Consider the following 12440-nt stretch of genomic DNA (forward strand, 5'->3'; position numbering starts at 1 on the left):
TTTATTACCACCATTACTATAATGCACAAATTTCAAAACCATCAATTTGTTGGTTTTTTTTAGCCACTTTTTGGAATAGCTTTCATGTAGAGCCAGTATTTACAGTGTGGTGAGTCCAAAAAAAAAAAAAAGTAGACAAAGGAGAGTTAAATTGACATCTTGATTTATATGTGACATTGGTTGTAAGGCACACAGAAATGCCTGCATGAACTAAACATTTCTGAACAAACATAAAAAAAAATAGTTTCTTTTTGAGGCTGAGTCTTCAGACTGACCAAACATAATCATATCACCACCTGACAGGTGAAATAAGAATTCACAGCTGAAAACAAACATGCATGCGAGTGGAGTTTCACAGCGAAGCTCTTATGTTGCACTGACATTGAAGAGGAGATGTTGAAGTTGAATGAAACTAGCAGTCTGGGGTCTTAGAGTAGGAGAGGAGATGTTGAATAAGAATGAGTATTCTGACGCATTGACTTTGTCCTCATCTGCTGCTCAATCATCCAGTCAAACTCCTGTCTTTCCCTGAGATAACAAAAAGGTGGAAAAACACATTCATTAATCATATTCAGTACATGTTATAAAGTTCCCATTACGGTCTAACTTACCACCAGGTCTTACCTGTTACTTATACATCGTCCTTTTAGGTACTTTTCCTCTGCCTTTTTTACAGACACATTGTCCACCCCAGCTATGGCATAGATGATGGCCTGCACAAAAAGACAGCTCTTACAACACTTGAACTAACCACCGTAAACTATAAACTGCATTTCAGGAAACCTCTAACACAGGTTCATAAGCTAAAATAAAATGCCAGGCAAAAATTAGCCAGCCAAAATTAAAACTAGCAAATGGACAACATGAATATCACATCCAAAAGAAGGATTCCTTCTGTCAGGCCCTTTAGTCACATTAACTGAAATCTTTTTCAGCCTGTGCCTGCTGATGAAGGCTTAAGCTCACCTCAGGCAGAAGCACGTCCAGGACAAAGGGGACGCGCTCCATGAATTTCACGTCAGCCAGGCAGGGGGCGGTGGCAGGGGCCGTTTCATAGAGTTCGTTCAGGTACCAGTAGACTTGGTCCAACTGCTCATCATCTTCCAGGTATATGTTCACCACCCGTCTCCGTTTGGCGCTCAGGAAGGACCGCAGCCATCTTGACTGCTGCTGCCCACTGATCACGGCCTGTAAGGAGGCAAAGAGGCATAGAGGAGGAGAGAAACGCGAAGGGATTATTTATCTATCCAGGGAATGTTTGCGGATCATGCATGCTCTTTTTCAGTGTTACTCACACTTGCATCTGGAGCTGACCAATACAACCCATAGAATGTAGTGACAAGCAGGGCTCATGTATTTTTGGAGCCAGAGTTTGCTTGATAAAGTTAAAGCGTGGAGCAGGTGGAGCTAGGGTGAAGCCCACAACTGGAGCAAAAAGCCATTCCGCATTGCCATATAGCATGGTGTTATTACTCAACTTCATTGAATACTCAATTCTGATTGGCCAATAAAAGCATTCTCCATCCATTCATCCATCTTCTAGCTGCTTATCTGGGTCAGGGTGGCAACAGGGCAAGCAGGGCAGCCCAGATATCGTTTTCCATTCCTCAAGCTGGGGGATCCCCAGGCACTAACAGGCCAGCTGGAGGTGTAGTCATTCCAGCCTGTCCTGGGCCTATCCCGGAGTCTCCTCCCAGTCGGTCGTGCCCGGTACACCTCTGAAGGAGGTGCCCGGGGGGCATCATTATCAGGTGCCCAAACCACCTCTACTGGCTCTGCTTAATGTGGAAGAGCAGTGGCTGTACATTATCCCTTATATTAAGAAGCCTGTGTGAAGGCTGGAGCCTTGGCTGATGCTGCTAGCCAAGAAAAGTATTATGCAGAATTATGCACTGAAATTCTTGCAAATGGCACAATTAATAAACACACCATAAGGAGGAGATATTAGAAGAATCAAAATTCTTCATTTTATATTTCTACATGGAGGATGGGCCATGGTCCCGTTGACATATATTGAGGTGGATGGATTTTCACGGAATTGGGCAGAATAGCCTCTAACCATACCAGTATGTGTCTCTCCACCATGCGCTGCTTGACGATGAAGTGCACCAGCTTCTCATTGGCACGGTTGTGGGCGGCATGGGTCCGGTCGGGGAGCAGCCTCTTTGAACTCCTGCTGACCTCCTCCTGCACCTCAATGAAGCTCTCCTCCTTATGATTGTCACACTGCACCTCCATCGCCATCTCGCTGGCGATGGTTAGTCTCTCTGAGACTGCCTGAGGGTATTTCCTCCTCACTGGATAGCCTGGAATAGTTAGAGACCGAGGGGAGAGGTGGTGGTGGTCAGGGTCAGGAAAACGTTTGTAAAAGGGTAAGCTGAAAAAGAACTATGTTTACAAATGTTATACAACTGAACTTACTCATATTGTGAGCAAAGTATTCAATGAAGGAGCCAGTAAATGAGCCGCATGCTGCAAAGACAATACAAGTGTCAATAATATTGCTCACAATACTGTGGTATCAATACACAGGATATGATGTTACTAACCCCTGGGCCATAATCCAAGGTGAGCATTCATATAGAGGCCCAATTCAGAGTTTAACATAATGATATACTACCATGCAAATGAGTACCATAGAAAACATCAGGCTATACTGTCATAAATCTACAGCACCATAAGACAGGCAGCAACATTCACCAGCTACCTGCTCTAGTTACAGGGTGAGTGAGTGTCGGCAAGTCATTGGTGTTATCAAGTGGGGACCTTCCTTCACCAATGCTTCATTAAATTAGGCCCACAACATCTTACTTCAAACATGATATCCAATACCTGTAAATTGTAAAATGTTCTTGCGCGTTTTTCCTCTGCACAATCAGTACATGGATTCCGCTTACCAATCCGGATTCTATAGTCGGTTATCAGCTCCAGAGACCATTCGATGGCAGCACCATAGTTTTCTTTGGCTTTACACTACAACACAACCAACATGAGACAGATGTACATTGCCATTGATGGAGAGAGAATGCACAATATGAAATTCAAATGTATAATTTATTAGTCATGCTTACCACCAACTGATTGGCCTCTTCACAGTCAAAAGGCTTCAAGGTTTTCAGAGCCACAGTGAGCCTTCAAGAACATAAACATTACACAGAAGCAATAAATAGTGATGTGACAATGTGCCAGTAATTCACTGATTAAAGTTTTGTTTATACCTCTCATCCATGTGGTTAGCTTTGTTGACAGCACATCAGAATGTACAGGTCTTTTTGCTACACATTTATTTGTGCAGGATGCCTGTATACAGTAACTGACCAGTTAAATTACCTCCTTTTGAGAGACAATCACTGGCAACCACTCATGTCAATGCAGGCCAATGTGCGGTTACATTATTAGGGAGGTATGCATGACCTCGGCAGAGACCCTCAGTGGCCTACGGATCCCTACAACCCTCTATGTGCAGCTCTATACACCCCTGTTTAGATGTGCAAAGCGCAGAGGCATAAATCAGCCATATATCAACCAAATCAACCATATACAGGCAGTGAGCAGAGAGTTACAAGTTTTAGTTCCTACCCTTTCCTCTTGTTGTCAGTCAGTGGGTCATCAATGAACACAATACTGGCTTTTTTCTGCTTACGGTTCACACTTTTTACCTGCAGAGAACAACAGTAAGGATCTTAAGCATACTATTAACAATATAAAGCCTAATGCTTGCTCTTTTCTAAAGCTTTGACCCCAGAGATTAGTGTAAAAGTCAAAAGAAAGGATAATAATCTTTATCTTATGTAGTTAACTACATTAAGACCAAAATATTGATTTCAAATTCTACTGGTTGAAGCTTTAAAAAAAAAAAATCTAACTCCATCTCTATTCACCATCTTTATATAACAATTATGTGATGCTTTATTTTTGTCCATAAATGCAATGATCAAGGGTAAATGTAGCTGACAGGAAAGGTCTGCAGGTAGATTTAGACTATTTAAATGAATGTTTTGTTTAACATTCATTGTAAGCTTTTGAAAATACACTGACTCAGCTTTTTTGCCTCATAAACATCATCAAAACCCTATATGTTGTTGACCTCTAATTAAAAAAGGCAGAAAATGCACATGAATCAGGAAAACAGGAAATCTTCAAAATAAATGACAGTGGGCCTCATTCACGAAACGTGCATATGATCAGATTTGATCTTAAAGTATACTTATGAACGTTTCCACGAATATTTCGGAGTTCATCATTTTTTTTCTTACCTGAATTTGTTCTTTGGTACAATCAAAATCTATGTGTGTTTGGAAACATGCATGGGGCATTACACATAAAGTGGTTTCTACTTAGAATGCCTTATTCTTTAAGGGAAATCTATTAAAGCAGTCCCAGACCTCATTATCAACAACAAAATGTGTTTCAGGCCATTTGTAAGCCTAGTGATAATAACCAAAGCTATAGGCCGATATGAACAAATTCATAGGCAATTCTATTCAATTGGAAACGTGTGATTAAAGTGATTAATTAGTATCGTATATATATATATTATCATATATTATATTATTTATTGATCAATAAAGTTCTATCTTATCTTACCACAGGAGCAATAGATGTGCGCATCAAAGCACCACGTCCAAACGCATCTCCCTATTTAAATCGCAAACAATCGCTCCGCCACTCGCTCCGCCACAGTGCGCAGCATACTGTGCTGGAAGGCTGTGATGAGTTTGGACACTGCAGGAAGAAAGCTCGCGTCAACAACGGCTAAAAAACAAAATTAGACCTATTATATAGCCTAAAGTCTGTGTTTACCATCAGATGGAGATGCGTGAATCAAACCAGTGTCCAACTCCGCTGATGACTGGACACCTGACAGCACAGTCTCCATATTATTCCCCCAATCTTTTGCAGCGCCCTGCCGTCCGCCTGGAGCTAAACTGCATGTATTTGGAGTTAGACTGTGGCCAACGCTTTTTAGATTCTAACTGTAGGCCTAAGTCAAACTGTTTCTTTTTCATTGAATTCAAGGTGTGTTTCTGATGTTGCAGCATTTAGAGCATCAGTAATTTCTTGCCATGATTTTTTTCTCAGTTGCTGTCACTCCACCACTTACACTTTTAAAAAGTATATATTTTTTTTCTCTCACTCCTGACAACACTATTTCAGAGTTTGAATTTTTCTTCTTGAGTCTGTTTCCCATTCTCCACCACTCCAGTAATGCTTTGCACGACCCTTCAGACAGCAGGCCTTTTGTGGAGTTGCCAGGGCGTCTACCTATGCTAATCAGCATCAACAGACACGCGCATCCAATTAAGGAACAAGTGGCATTCATCATCAGATACACCTGGAATACGCAAAAATCGAGACTCTGCACATGCTTCATGAATCCCACGTTGGTTTTGTGTAGGCATGTTTCTTAAGAACAATTTAAGAAAAGTTTCGTGAATGAGGCCCAATGTGTGTTGTGTCTTGAAAAAACATATCCTTGCAAGAGATCAGTGATGTATCCAAGCTTTACAATTACCATTGCAGGCCAGAATGGATAATTCCTAAATTTGCACCACACAAATACTCCCTCTGTAATGGACAGGGGCTCTGAAAGAAAAAAAATATTCATATTTATAAAATCATAATCAACCAAGTTCTAGTCTATGCAGAGGTTATTTGCATTCAGTCACTGCTATCTCTCTCACTTTTGTCGACCTGCATCAAGAAGCTGGGTAGCTCCTCCTCATCCTCCTCTTCTTCCTCCTCGTCTTCCTGGATGGAGAAAGAGGCCGGCTGGTCCTCACGCTGACTCAGCTCTATAGACAAGTCTGAAGACAGCGAAGTCTCATCTTGATTTATCCTGTCTGAATACACACATCATGATGGTGTGGGAAGAAAAATGATACAGTATTAGACTGTAATACTTTCTTCATTTATCTATACCAAGAAGTCTGAAAAGCCATGAATTATATCTAGCAACTTATTCAGTTTCTACTCAAAAGTCCCAAAGGACATTATTTCAGTTTTTTTACTTCAGTCGAATTAAAGAAAAAAATTACTACATACTGTGGCATGGAACTGCATACTTTGTTCATAGCAAAACATTAAACCACCTGGAAATGGCTTTGAAAATGTGAGCTGCCTAGGAAGCAGTTGTTGCTACACTTTCAAAAAAGGTCACCCAGGGCACAGCGCATAGAAGTTGGATATATTTCCGAACATTTGTGGATCCGCTTTGGGTTGTCAGGCCACCTAAAATTCAACAATTTACAATTTATCAAATATCGTAGTATAATTATAGTGTAAAGCACAAGCTAAGAAAGGATCAACCTTGCTCTGTTGCTTCAGGATTCTGAAGTTCAAATCTTGGTCTACAGCGTTCGGGTGGCTGAGTGGTGGCTTCCTGCTGTAAATCCCCTCCTTCCTTTTGCTGTCCCCTCCTGTGCCGGCACTTGGCTGGAGGACCGTTGCTTTTACTGCAGGTCTGTGTTTGTGCCTTTGTCACCCTTTTCCTGCCTTGTCTTGGCTGGACAGCATGACGCTTCCTAAGTCGGCTTTGGGCCTCAGGTGTGCTGCATGGTGAATAAGCCTCTGGTATCTGAAACAGAACAGATCTAATAGTTTTGATGTCAGTGATATACCATAACTGCTGTGTGAAGATCAGTGGGCTTCGAATGTACAAACAATATTCAGTAATCAATCAGTAAAGGTATTATTAAACACCTCTAATTGGCTGACCCGTGTAGTATTTTCTAGCTGCTCTTGCTCGGCCCCAGGATGGGACTTAAAGATGCTGAACTGGTTGTCGGTGGAGGAACTGCGATCTGGTGTGGAGGCTTCTTGCAGCAGCCGTGTTTGTCCCCTGCCTCTCTTTGGTGTGCTTGCTAAAGGGCTGGCAGTGGATTGGCTGAGAATGGGAAAATCGCTGCTTAGCAGAGCATCTGAGGAATCTGTGGCTAGAGATGAAACTATCTCTGAAGCAGTTTTCTCATCTGGCAGCTTCTTCGGTTTCCTTTTTCTTGTTTTCCGAGGTCCACCTGAAACATCAATAGTAGTTAGATTTTTTTGGCACCTTTAGTTGGAATTTTAACGCTATTGTCATTTGGAGTTATGGCTATGTATGTGCCTTCAAAGAATGAGAACTCTTCAAGAGCTTTTTTCTGTAGTTAAGATTTATCTAACTTTCAAATGTTTAAGTACTTTTGACTGTAAAAAAAAAAAAAAATGAGAGGGAGACTTGGACTACCTCTCATTTTCGGTGTAGTCTTCTTGCTGAAAGTTTTTTCTGTGAATTCATCGGAGACAGCATTCAATGAAGTATCAAATCCTCTCTTGGGGGATAGTGTTGTTGATGGATTATCATGGCACTTTTCCTTCACCTGGAGGCTTCTTTCTCCATCAGGGTGAGAGACAGATTCACGGTTGGACTGCTGTATCTCACTTTATGGGAGAGGAGACGCTGTCATCCGAGATGAGGAAATCATGCTTATCCAATCCACAACTATTGGGCTCTTCAGTATGACACTGTTATTTTGGCCTGCGGAGAAGACGGACAGAAAACAGTTCCTCTTTACTAGAGACCATTTTGTTCCTGAGATAAATGCTAGCTTTTACTCTCACTGATTTCGAGTGCTAACGTCCGGTAATTTCACTGGCCTGCCGTGAAGCGTGTCGTCGTGGGGAGTGGCATTTAACCAAAACAGGCCTAGCGAGTTGTGACATGCATTGCACGGAGACAATTGCTAGAAAGCTAACTTTGTCTATACTGCTTCAAGACAACATAGGCTAACGCCCTCCGCATTAAGGAGAAACTTGACTAGGGAGCTCAGCTAGGCTATAATTTTCCAAATAGACATTTGTCTAGTGACTACACTCATGCACAAAACACCCTTATAAGCCAACATAATATCAATGTTTTGCGTTCGCATACATTGCTACGAGAAACTTGGTAAAGTTAGCTAAATTGGTAGCTAGCACCGTTACGTTAGCAAACAAGTACAGCTACAAGTCATTTATCTAGCAAATCCTCAGAGTAAAAAGTGAAATCAGTATTTAAATTTGTTACATGCTGCAGTTAAACGAGCACATTACTTTTTCTTAGAACGAATAACATCCACTAACTTTAAACGCTTTCAAAGCACGGATCTGGTTGCAACTGTTCCTCTGCACAACCGAAAAGGTTCTGAATAAGACCTTGCACATGCGCACCTCCACCTACAACGACATAACCAAACACACCAAAACGATTGCAATTTTTTTTACCTCGTCCAAAACTGAATTTATATCAACTATATAACCACTCACCGAGATAAGTTAGTCTGACCTTTCTTTTCAGCCTGTAGTTAGGTGCGTCATGTATCGTCACGATGCGCACGTGCGAAAGAGTATGCTAAACAAAGTTGTTTGTCCACTTACCGAAAGAGACTTCCAAATTGCCGTACGTCGCCAGTTGCGGAGTGATAAAATAGAAACATGATAGGATTACGAAATCAAATAAAGTCGTCATAAAACGAAGACAATGAGCCTAGTGTAACAGAAGTGGGCTGATCGGGTATCTAAATAAATACGGAAGTAGTGAGAGCAGGATTTATCTCTTGCTTTTGCTCGTCGTCTCTGTACAAAGCATGAGAACAACACAGATCCAAAGCCTGTCTAATGTAATGCACAAGCGGACCAGTGAGTGGCAGCACTGCCCAAATCCGAAGCAATAGAAAAAGATACCCATTAGATATGAAGAGTTTTTGACATTTTAGAACATTTTATTCCAGGGGTGGCCAACCAGTCGGAGACTAAGAGCCAACGCACTCCCTCTCTCTCTCTCTCTCTCACACACACACAGAATGAACATCTAACAATTTACAATACCTTGTAAAGACAGAACATCTTTTATCTTACCCACCCACACAAGCACACCTACCCTCAAGAACACACACAATGAAAATATAACAAATTACAATACCTTCCAATAACAGAATATTTTCATGTGACAAAAGTTTTTATTTTACCATGCACGTTGCTGCTTTTGACTTCTGGCAACAATCCTCTTTAAATCTGGCTTTTATTCAGTTCTGGCCACTCGAAGCAATTCTTTCACATGTGTGTCAGTAAGAACAGATCGATGCTTTGATTTCACGTGTTTCAGGGTAGAAAACTACGGAAGCCGAGAACGGCCGTGTTTACAATTATTTTTTTAATGCCGTTATCTCGAGATCACGAGTTAATTATCTCGTTATCTCGAGAAAACGAGTTTTGTTATCTCGAGATAACGAGATAATCAACCCGTTATCACGAGAAAACAAAATGTCGTTTTCTCCTATTATAATGTTTATCAGAGATCAGGAGCCATGCCAGCATGCATAGGGCGTCTTGACAACTGCAGCAACTGATTTTTAAGCTGGAAATGTAACTGCAGCAAACAAAACTACACATTTATGCTTCCTGTTCAGTTATGAATCCTCCCCACAGTCATGACAGTGATCTTGAAGGCTGAAATCAGGTATGATCAAATTAACCAGACACTCTTTCGAGTTCTCCATATTATCCCGTTATCTCGAGAAAACAAAAGTCGTTTTCTCATGATAAATTATCTCGTTATCTCGAGAAAACGACTTTTGTTTTCTCGAGATAACGAGATAATTAACTCGTTATCTCAAGAAAACGAGCTTTGTTATCTCGAGATAACGAGATAATTAACTCGTGATCTCGACATAACGGCATTAAAAAAAATAATTGCAAGCACGGCCGTTCTCGGCTTCCGTAGAAAACAGACTCACAAACGTACGTTGACCCAAACATTGGCCTCATTCACGAAACGTGCGTACGATCAGATTTGATCTTAAAGTGCATTTACGAACGTCTGCACGAACATTTCGGCGTTCATGATTTTTTTCTTACCTGAATTTATTCTTTGGTACGATCAAAATCTACGTGTGTTGGGGCATTACGCATAAAGTGGTTTCTACTTAGAATGCCTTATTCTCTAAGGGAAATCTATTAAAGCAGCCCCAGACCTCATTATCAACAACAAAATGTGTTTCAGGCCATTTGTAAGCCTAGTGATAATAACCATATTAACAAAGTTATAGGCCGATATTACGGCAGTACGGAAGCCGAGAACGGCCGTGCTTGCAATTATTTTTTTTAATGCCGTTATGTCGAGATCACGAGTTAATTATCTCGTTATCTCGAGATAACAAAGCTCGTTTTCTTGAGATAACGAGTTAATTATCTCGTTATCTCGAGAAAACAAAAGTCGTTTTCTCGAGATAACGAGATCATTTATCATGAGAAAACGACTTTTGTTTTCTCGAGATCACGGGATAATATGGAGAACTCGAAAGAGTGTCTGGTTCATTTGATCATACCTGATTTCAGCCTTCAAGATCACTGTCATGACTGTGGGGAGGATTCATAACTGAACAGGAAGCATAAATGTGTAGTTTTGTTTGTTGCAGGTACATTTCCAGCTTAAAAGTCAGTTGCTACAGTTGTCAAGACGCCCTATGCATGCTGGCATGGCACTCCTGATCTCTGATAAACATTATAAGTAATAGGAGGAAACAACATTTTGTTTTCTCGTGATAACGGGTTGATTATCTCGTTATCTCGAGATAACAAAACTTGTTTTCTCGAGATAACAAGATAATTAACTTGTGATCTCGAGATAACGGCATTAAAAAAATAATTGTAAGCACGGCCGTTCTCGGCTTCCGTACGGCAGCGTATTGATGCCACAGTGGGAAAAAGAAATCGGCTCAGTATCTCGTTATAACGAGAAACTTTTCTTGTTACAATGAGATCTTTTTCTCGTTATAACAAGATATTTTCACATTATAATGACATCTTTTCTCGTTATTATGACATACCAACTTATCTCGTTATAACGAGAAACTTTTCTCGTTATAATGACATACCAACTTATCTCGTTATAACGAGAAACTTTTCTTGTTATAACGAGATACCAAGAAACTTTCAAATGCTGTTATAATGAGAAAAAAAATATATATAGCCAAATGAGAAAACAGCTTGTGGACATCGGGGAAATTGAGAATAGCTCGTTTACATGATTTAATCAAGTTGACGCACACAGTAAACTCTTACACACACAGTCACATAAGACATCAGTATGGTGTTACTTATCCTGACTCAGACACAATCAATATCTTGTGACATACCAACTTATCTCGTTATAACGAGAAACTTTTCTCGTTATAACGAGATAAGTTGGTATGTCATAATAACGAGAAAAGGTGTCATTATAACGTGAAAATATCTTGTTATAACGAGAAAAAGATCTCATTATAACGAGAAAAGTTTCTCGTTATAACGAGATACTGAGCCTATATTTTTCGTTGACGTTGCTTCGTCTGTGACTAGCGGGGCTTTTAAACAGTCCGTCTCCGCAGTAAAAGGGTCAATGAGGAAAGTAATCTGTGGCCTTTTCAGCTGTAGATCATGGAATCAGGCGATGTTAGCAAGGAGTGAGCTGAAATGGCGCTGTAGATTTGAAGCCTTGAAATGTGCTAATGACATCTGCCATATCAGGCAGAATGGCTTGCCATTACGTTCAACAAAAAATTATAAATTCTTCCTCTCTTCTAAAAACGTCCTGTGTTCGTCTTCATATTTGTGCTTACTTTTACATTTCCCTGCCATTTTTAGAGCGAACTTGCCTTAAAAGAAACGCTCAACAGCAAAATCACCGCGAATCATATACCTTTTTTCATTTCCAAGGTATATGATGGATTTGAAGTGGTTGGCTCTCACACTGAAGCAATGGTATAGAGACACTGCAGGGTGTGTCATACTTTGAAAGCCACACCCACCGTGGGGGAAAACAATATCGCTAACAAACCGGTGTTCTGACGATTTATGCTACCTTGTTGAAAAATGCTACTGTAGCGCGAATCGCTACCCTAACCCTAATCCTAACCATAAGCATAACCCTAACCATAACCATAACCCTAAGCATAACCCTAACCCTAACCATAAGCATAACCCTAACCATAACCATAACCATAACTCTAACCATAACCCTAACCATAAGCATAACCCTAACCCATGCGCAGAACCGCTAGGTAGCACATCTCGATAGGTAGTACATATCGACAGAACACCGGCAAAAACGACGATCGGGAGGAAATCTTTTCAGATATGGACAGCCTGACAAGGTTTTTCCAGTTTTCGAGTAGACAAGTATGTCAAAGAATTATTTCGTATTATGTAGCCTATATATTGTCTTATGTTTTGGAGGAAATCTTTAGAGATGGTAAATGTTTTGTACCAAAAACCCCAATAAAAAGAGTTTAAAAAAAACCCCGCTGCCTCCAACAGAGAGGGAAATGTACATTGAAAAAATGAACTTAATTGGTCTCCATCAATGTCCTTTTTCATTACTCCAATAAAGCTGCATAAATTATCCCACATAGTGGCCTGAAGTGAAATACTTCCAGATTTACCAC

The 12440-nt window shown here is 40.6% G+C and overlaps 1 protein-coding gene across 8 annotated transcripts; it reads right to left on the reverse strand.

Moving 5' to 3' along the window:
* Positions 1–6: 6 nt before the first annotated feature.
* Positions 7–9062, reverse strand: LOC139666091 (PWWP domain-containing DNA repair factor 3B-like). Of its 8 annotated transcripts, none has more exons than XM_071545192.1 (14): positions 8985–9062; positions 7226–7516; positions 6703–7016; positions 6310–6577; positions 5685–5843; positions 5516–5586; positions 3580–3659; positions 3072–3132; positions 2898–2973; positions 2422–2472; positions 2065–2306; positions 967–1188; positions 625–713; positions 7–528 (listed from the first exon to the last, which is right to left on the reverse strand). In XM_071545192.1, exons 2-14 carry the CDS (start codon positions 7230–7232, stop codon positions 429–431), a joined length of 1740 nt encoding a protein of 579 aa, XP_071401293.1. In that variant the 5' UTR covers positions 7233–7516; positions 8985–9062; the 3' UTR covers positions 7–428. The 8 variants fall into 8 exon arrangements, with proteins under 8 accessions (XP_071401293.1, XP_071401291.1, XP_071401292.1 ...); XM_071545190.1 differs by lacking the exon at positions 8985–9062 and adding an exon at positions 8395–8523; XM_071545191.1 differs by lacking the exon at positions 8985–9062 and adding an exon at positions 8284–8324.
* Positions 9063–12440: the final 3378 nt, after the last annotated feature.

This window comes from Centroberyx affinis, unplaced genomic scaffold, assembly GCF_046629955.1.
Source record: "Centroberyx affinis isolate AG114_WGS23_722 - 3 ecotype Tasmania unplaced genomic scaffold, CSIRO-AGI_Caff_v1 ptg004799l_1, whole genome shotgun sequence".
Taxonomy (NCBI): Eukaryota; Metazoa; Chordata; class Actinopteri; order Beryciformes; family Berycidae; genus Centroberyx; species Centroberyx affinis.